Source organism: Gavialis gangeticus, unplaced genomic scaffold (genome assembly GCF_001723915.1).
Source record: "Gavialis gangeticus isolate Ggan-Ray unplaced genomic scaffold, GavGan_comp1, whole genome shotgun sequence".
NCBI classification, from domain to species: domain Eukaryota; kingdom Metazoa; phylum Chordata; order Crocodylia; family Gavialidae; genus Gavialis; species Gavialis gangeticus.
In genome coordinates this window covers 56,874,256-56,891,714 of record NW_017729025.1, presented here as the reverse complement: position 1 = coordinate 56,891,714, position 17,459 = coordinate 56,874,256, and the positions used below count along the sequence as shown (strand labels likewise).

The following is a 17,459-nucleotide window of genomic DNA, read 5'->3' as shown; positions in this document are numbered from 1 at the left end:
GGGGGGGGGGGGGGGAGGGACAGGCCTGTTCTGCCTCAGTGTCAGTTTTCCCAGGCCTGTATCCTAATTGGCTGAGTGGGGCAGGGGGCTGGGAAAGTGTCCGCTCCCCACAACTGTTTCCCAGTCTCCTGCCCTGATTGGCCAATTGGAGCACAGGGCTGGGAAATAGCTGTATAGGAGGGGACACTTTCTCAACCACTTGCCCAGATCTGTGGATTGGGGCACAGGGCTGGGAAACAGCTTCTGTGGAGGGGACAGTTCCCCTGGCCCCTGCTGCCTAGGCTGACCGGGAGCAATTTGCTACCACTCAGCTGTCTACATGAGTGGTACTGCTGTACCATTACCATTAACAGTAGCTAATGCACAGTTAATCTACATACAGGTAACAGAAAACCACACATTAGTCTAATATACTGTGCAGTAGGGGCTGTGCATGGTTATACAGTAACACCTTTCTGTGTAATAAATTAGTCTACTGTGCAGTAAAGTGTCTCATGTAGACATGCCCCCTGTCTGCAGAACATTGGGATTAGGGCTACCACTGTGGAATACAAATGTGGACACTGAGGTCAGGAAGGAACATGAAGGCTGGGGGCATGAGAAGGGGAGAGGACAGGGGCAACCAAAGGCAGACAAAATACCACTTCTTACACCTTCAGATGTAGAAGGCAGAGGTTAGTCATTGCCAATTAGTTATGGCCTGGGGAAGTTCCTTTAATCACCTCAGGTTGTTAATCTATAAAGTTGCACTTCCATCTGTGTTTCCTATGATGGGTCCCTTCTGGTTGACCTCTCTTCTGTTGCCTTGGGGTTGCCATAGCAGGCTTGTTGGAAAAGACTGTTGTCCAGCATTCTCAGAAAATCCATTTTCTCTTCTGTACTGTTTGCTTAGCTGTTAGTAATTGTTTGCTACAGGATCTCGGTATACTTTCTTCCAGCTGGCCACCTTACTCTGATTATCTGGCTCAAGCATATGCACTGAAAGCTATTTAACTTGGATACTCTTCCATAACCCCAAACTGTAGAGGAGTATGCTTGCCTTACCTACTTGAGTCATTGTATCATATATAGTCACTTGAATTATGAAAGGCGCTGCCTAGGTAAGTTACAGTCATCAACAATATTCAAAACTTGTTCCATATTAACTTTTATCTTTTCAGATTTTGATTTGCTGATTATAAGACTTAATTGTTTAACACTTTTAACTGGGGGGCAACCTTTTTGGCAGACATGCCACAAATTAAACCCTGCACACTCCCTGTTTGCCACTCAAATCCCCTTCCCCTACCTGATCTGTTGCTCTGCTTTCTGCTCCCTGTCTTGTGCTTCCTGCCTGGTCTGCTGTTCTGCTCCAAGCTCTGTGTTCCGGGCCTAATCTACTGTGCTCCCTGCCCAGTCTGCTATTTTACTACACATACAGGCTGTCTGTACCACTTGTGGCACAGGTTGGCCACCCTGAACCAAACTTGGTTGTTTGCTGCATTTTGTTTATTGATATATTCAGGAGGCCAATAGCATCAATAAAGTCCAGATATTCACATACTTTATTTACCCATCAAATTCCAATTTCCATGCCTGAAGGGGACAAAAAACTTGCAAAGATGCTAGAAGAGACATAGTCCTAACATCTATCCCAGGACACAGTGGATTGGGGGAGCTAGTCTACTATCTGCCCTCAGCCATACAACATACTGAGCTAGTGAGGCCTAAGAAGGTAAGAACCAGGTTGTGGGTAGTTAATGCTTCTTTGTAGATGTATGAAACCTGTTGAGGCATCCATAGTTGTTTGGTAGCACCTATATCAGGGGCGGGCAATTATTTTGGGCGGAGGGCCACTTACTGAGTTTGGCAAGCCATACATGACAGGCAGCCAGGGGCAGATAAATATTAATTTTCTTAATTTTTTTTAGGGGCCCTGCAGGCTGGATAGAATGGCCTGGCGGGCTGCATCCAGCCCCCAGGCCACATTTTGCCCACCCCTGACCTATATGAAGCTAAACAGATCCTGTTCTAAATCTTAAAGTATTGCAGATTTATCATCGCTGATTTTGAGAGGTATTTTGACTGTTCTGACAATTTCTCCATGTTGTATCATTGTAATATAATAGCATGATGTATAAATGTCCAATAAAATATAAGGCAGTAATATGAAAAATGTGAGACGGGTTTATTTTTAAGAGGAACCATGATGCACTGCTTTATTCATGGTACTACCAAATCATACTATTCTAACTAAATGTATGTTGAGTCTTTGCATGGTTACCAGCGATCCTGGTTTTCTCTGTTTAAAAAATGCAAAATCTCTGATAACAACCCCCAAATATGCAATAAAAATGAAACATCACTATGTGCGTGTGTGTGTGTGTGTATGTATGTGTAAGTATGTGTGTGTGTGTGTGTATATGTATCAATTGAACACCAATGTTTTATTGATATATTTCCAATTTTAAAGCAGTTTGGAAGCCTACCAATGCCTCAGTCACCATAATAAAATAAATTCTGTATACCTAGAAATTTTGGTATTTGATTTTGGGTTTTTTATCATGGAAAATCAGAGCTCCCCCTACCCCCCACTCACCAAGATGCAGATCTAGGCCTCTCATTCCCAAGCCACAGCCCTCAGCTCTCCTGGTGACCCTCGCCCCCCCATCTACAGCCCCCTGCCTTCCCCAGCCTTGCTGGAGGAGGCCTCCAGCTCCTAGGGCTACGGAACCAGAGACCCAGGTCTGCAGCCCCATGCCTCTGACAGCAGTGCCTGATCCCTAGGTGCCATGGGCCGGGGGGCTGGTGGCTGCTGCAGCCCAAGAGGGAAGCAGAGCACAGAGCCTAGCTCCCCTTGTCCTGAGGGCAGCACAGCCAGAGTGGAAGCCTGTGGGGAGGGAAGCTGCTGGCTCAGGGCTCCCTGCCCTGCTGTCCTTCCCTGGGCCTTCTGCAGCCCAGCAGGTGGGACCAGCATGACAGGGCAAAGCAAGGCCAGGCAGGGAAACTCCTTGCTGCCACTGCGAGCCCTGTGCCACCCTGGTGAGTTGCCCCCTGCCTGCCCAGCAGCAAGGGGCACAACCCCATACTGCCACCCTCACTGCTGCCAGGGCAGTGCAGGGCTCACACCAACAAGGAGCTTCCCCACCCGGCCCCACTCTGCCCTGCCGTACTGGGTCCTGCTTGCTGGGCTGCAGAAGCCCCAGGGGAGGGCAGCAGGGCAGGGAGCCTGAGCCAGCAGCAGGCAGCCCACCCCACCCCACCCCACCTGACACCATGCACAGATCTGGGGGACATGTGCCCTGCCTACCCCACAGGTGTGTGGGCAGTGGCAGGGAGCAGCCCCAAACCCTTTCACCCCTCTGACAAGCCACCTGTGGCACCGTCCTGAGGCCACACATTCTGGGCCCAGGCCCCAGGCACTGCCTGGCGAGACAGTAGCCCCAGCTCCAGCCCCAACTCTGCCCAACTCCCTCCCTCACTATGGGGATCTTAATTCCACCCCACTCTCCAGATTTACTGGTGGGAGCTGCTCTCCAGCCTGCCTGGTGGCCATGTGCATGTACATGCATCTGGCACCCTCTGCCTGACTGCTCTCCTCCGCTTTCCCCCAACCCCTTGCTGGCTGGAACTCTGCCTGCCTACAGAGAGCTCTTTGCAAAAGTGGAGAATCTACATGTTTGTCTGTTAAAATGAGAAATCCTCATTTTTCTCAGTTAAAAGGGGAAATCTGTATTTTTCCATGAGAAACAGAAAAGCAGGATCCCTGATGATTACTCTTTACAAGCACGTTCTGAATTTGATCAGATGTTTCTGGCTGGATAATGGGATCTGAGACATCAAATAGGGGTTGTCCCTTGAAACTTGATCTGGAAATCACCTTAATGTCAGTACATCACTATGTAATAGAGGAGGCAGGTGTTTGATGGATCATATTTTATCCGCTTAAGTGACTAACTGAGGTGCTGAGCATCCTTAATTTTCATTAAAGTCAATGGAATTTGAGCAGGCTCATCATTTCTAAGGAAACATTCAGCATCTGTCATGATCAGGTATTTGGTTGGGAGAGCAGACTTTGAAGAACAGCTGGAAAAATGCATTGGTTTTGACACTGATAATCAAAAAATTGTATAAAAATAACCTAAAAGACACATCCATAGCATGTTGTGGTGGCTGGGGCCCTAGCATCTGTTAAGCCTTTATAGGCAACCCCCGCTTAGCACTCTTAATTGGTTCCAGAAAAAACGAGTGCTAAGCAAAACCACACTAAGCAAAATCCATTTCCCCATAGAAATGAATGGAGATGGAGATTAATTGGTTACTGCCTGCCTCACCACCACCTCTCCCCACTCCCCTATCCACCTGCTGGCACTCCAGCCCCACATACGAGCCTAGGCCTGTGCTCCTGCTGCCCCAATCTGGGCCCTTGCCACTCCCAGCCCTGGACGCTGGCACAGGTCCCACATTCATGCTCAGCCCCGCCTCGCTGCTTCTCATTGCTGCCGCCTCTCCCCTCCCCCCTTGCCTGCCTGCCGGCCTCTCTGGCCCCACTTGCCAGTCCAGGCACTGGCACTACTGCTGCCCCACTCTGGGCACAGGCCCCTGCCGCCGGGTACCAACGCAGGCCCTGCTCTTCTGCCACCTCACTCTAGGTACAGGCCCCAGGCACTGGTGCGGACCTCACGCTACTTGCCTCTTTAGCCGCCACTTTCCTGCCCCGCAACTGCTCCAGCCCAGGCACCAATGCTCCTGCCGCCTTGGTCTGGGTGTGGGCTTCCACTGGTCCTAGCACAGGCCCCACTCACCAGTGCAGGCCCTATGCTCCTGCCCCCCAGCCTGGGTGCAGGCCCCTGCTGGCCCTGGCCCTGGGCACCAGCTTGGGTCCTGCACTCCTTCCCTCTTCTGCAGCCACTTGTCTCCACCCCAACCCCCAGCCTGCTCTGGCACCACGTGTCAGCCTGGGCCCACACTTCTGCCATTGTGCCCTGGACCCTCATGCCTGCACGCCCACTCATTCACCTCCCACTCACTGCTGCTGCCGCTGCTGCCACCACCGCTTTTCCCTGCCCGCCTGTGCCAAAACTCCGATTCCACTGAGCACTACAGCGAAACTGGCTGAAAACTTAGCAGAATCAGGTATCAATTCTAAATGAGCGCTATAGCGAAATAGCACTAACTGAAACCACGTTAAGCGGGGTAGCCTGTAGTTGATTTTTTGCAAATGTTACCTAAAATAAAAAAGTGACTACTAATATTGGCAGGAAGTATGCAAATCAATTTATACAAGGAGTTAAGATGGACTGTGAACAACCCAGCTCAAAATCTGTTGAAAAATATGATTAATATACTTCCCTCAACAATCCAGAAAATAAATCACAATTTTCACTAATGCACTGAATTGTTGAAAATCTGAGCTTCCCCCACCCAATCTTCTACAGCCTACGTACAGGAAAACCCACCTGCTTTTTGGTTTCTAAAAGGCCTCAAACTTTAGTGGGAAGATAGTGTATCTGTATTCAAAATACTATAGTCCAGTCATCAACACTTAGTTAATTATTAAGCCTATGTATGTGATCAGAATACCTGACTCTGCAAATTGTGGAACCTGGCTCACTTCTGCTCAAGGAGAGACTGAAACCAGAGGGAAAATGGATTCACAGGTTTATTTTTCAATGTTTTGTTAGGCTTAGTAAATGTAGAGTGGATGTATCTATTAAATGCATGTCAACCCAATTTGCATCATTTTAATATGTTCTAGATTTACTCTTTTCTAGCATTCTGGAATTTTTAGATAAGATGATTTTTCTGCTGGTAATTTCATTTTTAACGAGTCTACAGAGTGAAAAGGTGCTTTCGAAGTGGAAAAAGTGTGGTGATCAGGAATGTGCAAGTAAGTATAAACATGTTGTTTCTTAGTGAATGTTGTGACCATATACAATCATTACAAATCACAATGTAGAAGACTGCAATTTGAAAAACAATGTGGAAAGTCTAAATGCTTTAATTCATTGTTGTTGAAGTATTAGTTTTATGAGTGGTTAACCTATATGTATTTTTTTTTAAAAAGGAGAAATATATGTTATACAAATATGTTAAAGGTCAAAGTTCAGCAGATGTACTTATTACCATTATACTCAAAGCTTGGAGCTAAGAGTTTTCCACGAGTCTTGGCCATATAGTGAACTTTAAGCAGTCTTACATTTTTCAAAATAATTTTTCTCTGAATACAAATTTTTTTTTGAAAATTCTGATAGATACATCTGTAAATGGAGAATAAATATAAAAATTATGCAGGAGGCAAGAATTTCTTAGGGAAATACTATTTATTGGACCAACCATGTAGCTGGGATAAAGTTAAACAAACTTTTGAATTTAAGACATTCTTTGCCAGGTCTCCAATCACAAGAAGCTATGCAATAATCATATTTAGAGAACACTCATGGCCCAGGTCAGCAAAATGTTTTTACTTGATTTTCACATTATAAGACAACTTTGCATTTCAGTTTTTTCAGTCTTTCTTGTCAGAGACATTGCCAGTGTATCCTTCTTTGTTATCCCTGCTATGACATGAATTGCAGGTAAAAACTGTTTTAGAAATAGGGCAGAAAAACTTAAAATTTGGGGGGAGAAAGTATGCATAGAGGATTATGCAGGAGATTCTAAGGCTTGCCACGGCATCAGAAATAGGCAGAGGTACAAAATGGATAATTTATAGAAAAGCCACCTCTCTCATTATCATTGTGAAACCTATCTTAGTCGCATTTAACCTGGAGCCAGTTCTTTGCTGTCTCCTAGTTAAACATACCCAGATTTTTTAACTTTCTTAGCTGAGAGCCTAGCCACCTTGTTAAGCAAGCTGAGATTTGTAAAAACAGGTCCCAATCAAGCTGTACTCTGCAAAGTAGATCTTCACATATGTGTGAAGGCCCACTAACTTCAATGGCATCCATACAGTAATAGGTTTTGGCATATGCCGAGCAGCTGGTAAGATTTTTGCCTTTGACTTCTATGGAAACAGAATTACATGAATATTTTAGTTCGTGAAGCTTTCTATGTGAATATATACTTATAGTGATACCATCATAAAATATATTTTATTCATATATTAACAAATTTAATGTTTTTCTAAATATTTTTCATGTTCACTTTTCAGTGTGCTGAATTGTTTAAGAGTTGTTATAGTTATATTTTGCTCTCTTTTTACATATATTCAGCTGCAATGAGCAGAGTCCAAGCAACTAAAGACTACACAGGACTTGACTGCCGGTATCTGAACTTCAAAGCTGGAGAAGAGATCATTGTGTACTCCAAACTTTCAAGAAAGCAGACAAATTTGTGGGTAGGAAGTGTAAGTATTTTATTTTGAATGAATTTTACCATAACTAACCCAAACAAATAATATCTGGAATATTTTGGCATGTGTCCCATTTAGCATCACCCTCCCACTGATGATCTAAGGCTTTGTCTGTGATAAACTTAGGGTGTATATAGACTGTATCCCCAGCATGGCAACAGAAGGACTTCCTTGTCTCATTTCTAGGTTTGGCATGTATAAGCGGTAACAAGTAGGTTGGGTGTGCTCTAAAGTGTCCCCCCACCTCTCCCCCCCCAAAGGACACTGGGTACATCATATAAACATACCCTACTATTTCTGTCTCTGTGTTCCCAAACATGCTGGATCATCCTCAGAACCAGCCAGCATTCAGGGCCAGTCTGTGTCTGGTGTAGGTACCACACAGTGTGTACCCTGGACTGACCTCCTGTGTTGCATACAGCACCCACTGCACACCAGACCAGCTCCACACAGGTCAGCCCAAGATCCACAGGCCAGATCATAGGGCTCCACAGGCTGGATCTAGCCTGCTGGCCATATGTTTGACACTTCTGATATAATTAAAAGACAGGTGGAATAGACAAATTCCTAGAGTATAGGATCATAGGAAAGTAGGGCTGAAGGGAGCATGTGAGATCATATAATCCAGCTGCTGCTCAAGGCAGGATCTCCTCAGGTACAGCATCCCAATCAAGTGTCTGATCTGGGTTCTGTTCTCATCTCAGTCACTTCCAATGTGACTTTATGCACTTTTCACTTTATATAAAGGGGATTAATAATCTGCCTCATAAAGATGCTGATGAACCTTAATTAGCTAATGTTCAAAAAGTAGTGTAAGGCCTTGAGTGGGGGCCTATATGATCTCATGGTCCTTTAAGCCCTGCTTTCCTATGATCCTATGCTTGTTAGTCTACTATGTGTTATACGGAAAACTTCTCATCCCTGGTAGTGCCCTCAAACACACTATGCTGGATAGGTTGCCTCCTACATCAGAATTTGTGTAGTCATATCCAAGCTAATTAAAACAAGGCATTATTTAGCCTGGTAAAGTTCTGCAGAGAAAGCAGCTAGTTTAGGACAGTTAAAGCATAGTTTTAAGTTAAAGCAAAACTCCCATAGAAGCTATCAAGCATTTCTCCTGGCACTGTCACCAGAACAGCTAACTGGTTAAGGATAGGACAGAGGGGGCAGGCGCCGGGGCAGGGCAGGGCAGCAGCTGTTAAATTCTAATTGTTGTGTGTGAATGAGCTGAGAAAATGGATTGAAAACAAATATGTTAAGGTTGCTCCAAATGTAATGCTGCTTTATCTAAATGTAGGTGTATTCACACCTTAAGTCATTGGACTTAAGACACCCTGGATATGTGCCTGAATTTGCTCCATTCCAATTTCTGGTAAATCCCTTTAAGTAGAGCAGAATTATGCAAAGTGTGGGGCATGCTTCCCTGGGGAGATGCAAAAGGTTCTTAGGTGGGGCACATGCAAATCATAGCCACCAGTTGTCATTGACTGCCACTATGGGGAAACAGTAGTGGCAGCTGAAGTATGGAAAGTATGACTGTGATTGGCCCTACTACTGTGGGGTGTAAACCAATAAAGCTTAGGAAAAGTTGTCAGTAGAGCATGGCCATCCACTCATGTCTAGGGCTTGTTTCTCTATTAAGCACAGTTTGGTCATGTCTCTGCATATAATCTCTGACCATCTAGTTACTGGTTGGCCTTGAGGTCAGACTGACCTAGTCATTAATTGGCGTCTAAATTGAACTGAACTTAGCTATGTTTGCATCATTTTCTTCGGCAATCTGTTATTTATCTTTTGCAGTGTTCCCACCATCACAATCTTTTTGAATGTAACCAACCTCACACCTTGATTTCACATCCTTTTTTCTAATGTTTATTTTGTTTTGAAAATTATTCCAGTTTATACCTGCTGTCTTTAAAATGTTCTCTACTGCCTGCAGCCTTCTGATGCCTGTTTCATTTACTTCAGCTACTTTGAGCCCATATAATAATACTGTTAGTATACTGATTTGATTAATTTACCCTTTGATAACAACCATAATGCTTTTATCAGTCCTCAATTTTGTCAATTTCTGTGCTGCACTTATAACAAAGATGCATCCCTTTTTAACTTATTCTTGATGGGACTATCAGCACGTATGAAGATTCCTAGGTATAAATAAGAATCTACTCATTCTGTAATTTTAACACTTGGGCACTTCAGTACTTCAACAGTTGTTTCTTTTCTTAGACACAACCACTTATTCTTCTTGCCACTTGTTGCAAGTCCAAGCTTATTACACTGCTTTCAAAGGTAGAAAATAGTATATCAGTAACACAAATGTGTTCTGTGACATGTTATGTGATGTCATTTGCATTTGCATCATTGAATGCACTTAACTCTACATCACCCAATGTCAAACCCTCCAATTACCTCACATTCTTAATATCAAATGGTGGCCACAGTGGTGGCAGTCCCTTGAGGTGAGGATAACCATCTTCCAGTATATAGAGAAGTCATTGGCGAGTCTGTAAATGACTGAGAGGGCCAATCTGAGTTCTGCATGTTTGACTGCAGTTGTGGCCAATAGTTCTGGAAGGAAGGATTAGATCCTGGTGATACTGAGTCACAGCCCTTTCCATTTTTCTCTCTCATCTCTCTCCCTCCAAAGTAAGGCAGGCTTGCTCAAAATGATTGATGCCTTATCATACATCATGGTGTCACTGGGGACACTTCAGTGCTTGAGTCTCCCAGGTACTGATGTTAGCATCACATTTTTTCAGATTGGCCTTCAAGTTATCCTTGAATCTCTTCTTTTGCCCACCTCTAGAGCAGTAACCATTGGAGTATAGAACCTGTTTTGGGAGCTGGTTGTCAGTCATCTTTATGACATGTCCTGTCCAACGGAACTGGTGCCATATAAACCTGGCTTCAATGGTGATGCTGTTTACTTGAGCCAGAACACTGGTGTTCATTCTTCTATCCTTCCAGCTGATATAGAGGATATTCACTGATGGTAACATTCCAAAGCTTTCAGGTGTTTCCAACATGTTGTCCAGGTTTCACATCCATACAACAAGGCATGGATGACAGCAGCCTGAAAGATGAGAACTTTGGTTTGGGTCCTGATGTCTTAATCATTGAAGAGATCAGTTTCAGAGATGTCTGGCAGCACTGGCAGATTTTATCCAGTGTTGAATATTAATGTCTATGTTTACTTTTTGGAAATGGTGACTACCCAGCTAGGGGCAATGCTCAACATTCTTCAAGGATTGCTGTCTAATTGTAATATATGTGAAGGAGCATCACGTTGGTTTGGAGTGGGATGGTAAAGGATCTTAATCAAAAGTGACCTGGAGCTCTTTAATACAGTGGGCACACATGACACAATCATCAGTAAGGGAGGTGTTGATTATCCTGGATTTTTTGTCCATGCGATACTGCATGCTGACTCCAGCTGGAAGTCTGTCAGCAATGAGATGCAGAATAATACGATGTAGTTGGAGAAGAGTGTTGGTGCAATCACTCATCCTAGATTGACTCCAGTTCTAATAGTGAGGGAGATTGTTTCTGAGCCATTGCCTGGGACAGTTGCTGTCATGTCATTGTGAAAAAGTCTCATAATAGTAACAAATTTTGGCAGCCATCCAAATCTCTACAGGACCTTTCATAGAGCCTCTCTGTTAATTGAATCCAAGGCCTTAGTCAGGTTAATGAAGGCCATATAAAGATATCAGTGTTGCTCTCAGCACTTTTCAAAAGACAGTGGAGCTGTCTTTAAAGAGTATATTGCCATTTTTGGACCTCAGAGAGATGGTTTCTTGTGTTCTTGGCCCATAGATAGCTTTGATTGCGGTGAAGAAACTGTATATCACTCTTCCCAACACTTGTTTTTTGATCTATTTTTTCCTCCACATCTTGGCTTTAATGTGGTGATGAATATCTTGTTTCTGTTTGGATTTGATGTCATTTTGCCAGGCTTTGAAGGCTCTCCTTTTTTGTCAATGACAGCCTAAGTTTTCTGTCATTCTCATCAAATAAGTCCTAATGTTCTTTGTAGCGAAGATAGCTTGTGCCTAGATATTCTTCATACACATCATGGATACCTTTCTTGAGGCTTTCCCAGTGATCAGCGGTGTTAGGATTGTCAGGGAGGATGGGAAGGTTCTCACAGAGGCACTGCTTGAGAACTGGTTTTAGCAGGGCCTTTCAAGCACTTGATATTGAACTCCTTGCCTGGTTGCTTGTTTGGTTTACAAGTTTTGGGGTAACAAAAATGGACCAGATGGAACATATCAAATGATGATCCATCCAGAAGTCATCTGTGCTGGTCATAGCTCTGGATGTTGCAATGGTCCTAGGCATGCACTGTATGATGTAATCAATCAGGTGCCAGTGTTCTGAGCAGAGGTGCACCTATGATGTCTTCCATTTGTTGCTTTGGTGGAACAAGGAATTCTTAGAAAATATAAGAATGTGGAAAAAGCAACAATGGTATTGTTCTTCCTTGTCTTACACCTAACATCCTGAAGGAATCTATTTTGAAACACCTAGAGGAGAACATCCATTGCTGTCCCCCAACCACAGAGCCTGTCACCTTATCATAGGAGTAAATCAAATTGGTCAGGTATGACTTGCTTTTGGTGAATCCACAAAAAAGTGATTTGGAATAGCCAGCGTGGATTCACCAAGTCATGCCTGACTAACTTTCCTTCTATAAGGTGACAGGCCCTGTGACTGTGGGGTGAGCAGTGGATGTGATAAACTTTGCTAAAGTTAGGATATTTGACACTATCTCCCACAAAATTCTCATTAATGAGCCAAGGAAATACAGCCTAGATGAAAGTAGTTTAAGGTGGATACATAATTGGTTTAGATCACTGTGTTCAATGTTCAATGGCTCAATGTCTAGCTGGGAGGAGGTATCAAGTGCAGTTCCTTAGGTGTGTGTCCAGTATTGTTTAATACCTTCACTAGGGATTTGGATGATGGGATTGAGTACCTGCTTAGCAAATATGTGGATGATACCAGGTTGGGTAGAGTTGCAGACATTCAGGAGGGTAGGGCTAGGATCCAGAATGACATGGGTAAATTGGAGAAACAGTTAAAAATCAATTAGATGAAATTCACCAAGAACCTGGTGGTTACAATAGACCATAAACTGAATTTGAGCCAGCAGTTTGCTTTGGAAGCAAGGGGGGAAAAAAACAATAGCATCCTTGGTTGCATTAATAGGTGCATCTCCTGCAAACCAAGGGAAACGATTCTTCTGTTCTATTTGGCACTGGTGAGGTCTCACCTGGAGTACTGTACCTAGTTTTGGGCCCCACACTTTAAGAAAGATGTGGACAGATTGGAGAATCCAGCAGAGAGCAATAAAAATGGCCTGGGAAACATGACTTATGAAGGCTGGAACAACCAGGGTTATTTACAGAGGCACAGGAGGTTAGTTCTGCATCTGGGCAGCCGCAATACACAAGGCAGCACTGGCTGCTGCTGTGCTGACAGTTGTGGCTGCTTTTGTGCCCCATAAAAGGGCAGCACCCAAGGCTGCTACCCCAGCTCTCCACCCTGTTACATTATTGGTTATTTAGTCTGGAGAAGAGAATACTGAGGAGGATTGGATAGCATTCTTCAAATGCTTAAAGAGTGATTATAAAGAGGATAGAGAGCCTTTTCTCTGTAGTGTAGGAGACAGAATTAGGAGCAATGGCCTCAAACTATAGCAAAGGAAAGTTAAATTGGAGATCTGGAAAACTTTCCAACTATGAAGGTGGTTAAATATTGGAACAGGCAACCTAGAGAAGTTGTGGTCTCTCTATCCATGCAAATTTTCAAGAGCAGGTTAGACAGACACTTGACAAGGATGGTTTAATCAGGGATGATCCTGCCTTGAGTAGCTGGCTGGATTAGATGACTTTCGGAGGTCCCTTCCAGCCTTGCTTTCCTGTGATCCTAGCATTGGCTTAAATTAGTTGACAAATTTTCCACCAATTCTTTTGCCACTGTAGAAATCTCAGTACATAGCTTTTATAAGTGCATTATTTTATCAGGAATTACATGTGATTTGACTGCTTCCCTTAATGCTTCCCTCCAAACTGAATCAAATGCCTTTGTAATGTTGATGAAAGTGACATACATCTCCCATCCTCTTCTTTCCAAAACTTTTGTTTTTGCTTGTAATGTTTTTGTGTAATGCTTTTATTCTTTCTGCTTTTTTACATCTGTTTCATTGCTTATCAGCTTTTCCTTGTTCATGTGTCTGCTAGTATCTTACTCCACTTTGTTTTTATTGCTGCTTCAAATATTTTCTGTTTGATCTGTATTGATGTTTATTCATTGTCACAAATTCAGGATTTAAAATATCCTCCAAGTGTCACTTTGCATACCTCCTTCATGGAGCCGTCCTTTCAAATTTGGTTCCAGTTGCAGCTATTCTTTTTTTTTAACACATTGTGTTTTCCCATAACTAATTAACTTAATGTATGATCACTTCCATAGATTTAAGTGCAGTCTGTACAATAAAGGTGCCTATACATATACTCCGGGGGAAGTGGGGGAGAAGGCACCTTCCATGTCTTATATATTCAGTGCCCTGTGTTTCATAATGGTGGCGGGGGCGCTGTAACTAAAGCTTGTTTAGTGATCTTTAGTTAAAATGCTCCCACCACCATTTTGAAATACAGGCTGCTGAATACATGGGACACTGAAGAACATGTCTGAGCATATGTAAAAGTGCCTTAACTGTCTGTGCCTTTTACTAACGATAATGTGGTCAATCTGATAAACTCCATAGAACCATGTACATCATGAGAAAACCAACTACTGCAAATAATTAGATTATGCATATCATGGCAGGTTCTTAATTTTCCCCCACTATCAGCTGCTGTCCTGACATTGTGGGGTCTAACAATATTAATTTGCTTACTATTTTGACTTCCAACCTTTGCATTCATATCTTCTCTTATTGTAATAATATCATAACTGTGCTATCCATCTTTTGATTAAACCCACACCTCTCTTCTGTTGCTGCTGTTTCTGTCAGTGCATAACAGATTATAATCATGCATCCTTTGTTGAATTACTGGTAAAATGACTATAACAATCTGCTCTCACACTGCTTTCCAGCTATTTACTAAGATAACTGTCTTCTTGTCCATGGCTAAAATGACTCCATCTCTGTGCTTCATTTCTCTGCTTGAATGACAAGAATAAAAAGAAGTGTAATTTCCAACCATCATCTTTCTTTTGAAACCTGCTTATTTATTTCCTGCACAAAAACAAGGGAAATTTGTCATCTCTTTAAACCTTAGTTAAGAAATTAAATTATAAATTTTATAGGTAGAGAATTACTTTAGAAGAAGCCTACATGATCATTATGTGTTGGCTTCAATAATATTTAAATAAACAAGCCCCAAAATTAACATTCTTCTTTTGTTATGGGTTTAGTAGTTTAAATTACCAGGGAATCCTATACATACCAGTGACATTGATTATAATACATTTTACAAATACAAATAGCTCTGTGTCAGATTCTTGTCAGAGAAATGATTTAGGACTGGTAGTAGTTACTCAGGTTGTCCACTAATATTATGTAGATATGATACAGTGAAGTATTTGGTTTTTCATTCATTATTAGTGCATGATTTTGCTCCCATTTATATCAGTGGGAGCTTGGCTACTGATTTCAGTGGGAGCTAGAGAAGATGGTTATTGCATATAGTATCACCTCAGTTGAAGCTGTGTTAGAACTAGGGGTGTGCGAAACAGGCTGTATTCGATTTGGATTCAGATTTGTCCCAAACTGGGGACAATGATTCGATTCATTGATTCAGATCACTGTCCCAATTTGACTGAATCTGAAGATTTGATGCTGATTCGGATCTCGAGGTACCAGGCATGGCTTGGGAATGATGCAATAGTGGGGCAAATGGGCATCCCAACCCTGCGTGCTCGGTGGTGAACACAGAAGTGGACCAGAAGTAGTTCCGGTTTACTTCCAGATCTGCTGCCTAGTGTGCAGGGGGGGCGGGCCACGCCTCCTAGCTCAGCGATCGACTGTAGGGGGACCCCAGTTCCCGCCCCCCTCAGACCTAGGTGGCACCAGTTGCCGAGCTGATCGGGGAGGGGGGACCAGTGCGCTCCCCACACTCCTGTGAGATGCTCCATCTGCCCCACCATCTCAGTGTTCATCAGTCGCCTAGTACCTTGAGGTATGTAGAAAAAACATAAAGCTGTATCAATGTCTGAATCATCGAATCAGTGGCAATGCATACGGGGTGTACAGGGGCACACGTGCACCCCCTGACTGGCCACACTTGCCGCTTGGGTGATGGGCGGGGGGGCAGGTGGGAGCACCGGTGCACCCACTGCAAGCACTGGCCGATCGCTGCAGCTGCTCTCAGAAGCGGCCGCAGTGATTGGATGTTGTGGGATTGGCTGCATGGGGACTGGTTGCAGAAGGGGGATATGTGCCCCCCTGACCAAGGCGGCACCAATTGCCCATACATCAGATCTCTCCAAATCTATTAAAAGGGTTCCAATTCAATTTGGAAAGTTTAAAGGGTCTCCTGATTTGATTCAGATTTGGAGATTCAGCCACTGAATTGGGCCAAATCTCCACCAAATTGAATCAGCGACCGAAGCTTTGCATAGCTCTAGTTAGAACCTCTATTTTGATACTGCGCTTACCTACTTTTACAGTAAGAATATGTAACATGTAGTGTAAGGTATGTAGGTTCATAAGTTTTATGAAAGGCAGAGATAAAACTTCTTTGTGGAGGAGGAAAAGGGTTTTTACTGACTGAAATTAAAAACAAACACAGGAGGCTCTCTAATCTGGGTGTTTAATTGCAATATCTTAATATGAACACATTATATACATATATATCTATATATATATAGATATAGATATATATAGATATAGATATAGATATAGATTACCAAACACTAAGTACTCTCTTTCCTTTGTGATTGTTATAGAAAGGGAAGGATTTTGGATACTTCCCAAAAGATGCTGTCAAAGTTGATGAAGTATTTATTACACAAGAAGTAGAAGTACCAACTAAGGTAAATTATCATGACCTGTTCTGTCTGTGTACTCTTGAGCAGTTGAAATCATTGGGTAATACGTGAGTAGAATGTCAGGGGTCAGTTCAGGTTTTCTTTGGGGTTGTTCAGTATGTGCTATTTTGTTTTCCTTTCATTAGTGTATTTGTATTGCTCAGATACAAACATCTTATAAAAAGTTTAAATTCACATTATACCCAGTAAACCAGATTAAAGCCAAGAAGAAAATCAGGATTGTCTACATTTCCTCATGGGACTAAGAGGGACAACTCAGACCACTGAATCCACTACAACCGCAATTAACCATGCAAGAAACAATTAGTCCAAAAAGGTTCACAGGAACATTCCCTCCAAATCCTCTGCCCAAAGCGCCCCTTAACAATTCATAAGAAACTTAGGATCTTTAGTAAAATGCCATACCCAAGCCTTAGAAAACACAGCATGCCACCAATGCTGTGAACAGAGCAGGAGAGACCAAAAGCACCACTAATGCCTTGGTCACCTGCAACAGCAGGGTATTTGCTAAATAAACTAAGTCCAGAAAATCCTAAGGAAGAGGCAAGGTCCCAGGCTACGAGGAAAGTAATCACCCTTTCTCTACAATGGCAGTCAATAATTTAGCCTGGCAGAAAATTCCTTCCTGATCCCAAATCTGATGAACCATTTAAATCTGAGCATGTGAATAAGACATACCAATTAGGCATCTAAGAGGTTTTCTCAGTGCTTCTAGGACAGGGGCAGGCAATTATTTCAGGCGGAGGGCCACTTACCAACTTTTGGCAAGCTGTTGAGGGCCACATGGGTAGCCCTGCTCCTTGACAGATGCCCCACCCCTGGTCGCCATCTTGTAACCAGAAGTCCTGCCCCCTAACCCCTGACCTTTGCTGCCAGAAGTCCCTCTCATGGCCCCTGAAAGTACTCCTTTCAGCAAGGGGTTTTGTCATCTCAGAACCAGAAACATACCAAATTATATTCTAAAAAGTGAATATCTACAACATTAATTAATTTGATTTAAAGAAATATTTTTGTGATTGCACAATAATTTAAAATGAAGTCTTACTCTTGTATGTTGTGGGTG

The 17,459-nt window shown here is 43.1% G+C and overlaps 1 protein-coding gene across 2 annotated transcripts in view; it reads left to right on the top strand.

The window, feature by feature from the left end:
* Positions 1-5,596: 5,596 nt before the first annotated feature.
* LOC109298642 (cTAGE family member 5-like) overlaps positions 5,597-17,459 on the top strand; it is a 103,854-nt gene continuing 91,991 nt past the window's right edge. The window contains exons 1-3 of one of the 2 annotated variants that reach the window (XM_019518850.1): positions 5,597-5,869; positions 7,194-7,327; positions 16,295-16,381. In XM_019518850.1, coding sequence (XP_019374395.1) covers positions 5,776-5,869; positions 7,194-7,327; positions 16,295-16,381 — 315 coding nt within the window. In that variant the 5' untranslated portion in view covers positions 5,597-5,775. The remainder of the gene's footprint in view (positions 5,870-7,193; positions 7,328-16,294; positions 16,382-17,459) is intronic. The other variant, XM_019518851.1, reaches the window with a different exon arrangement.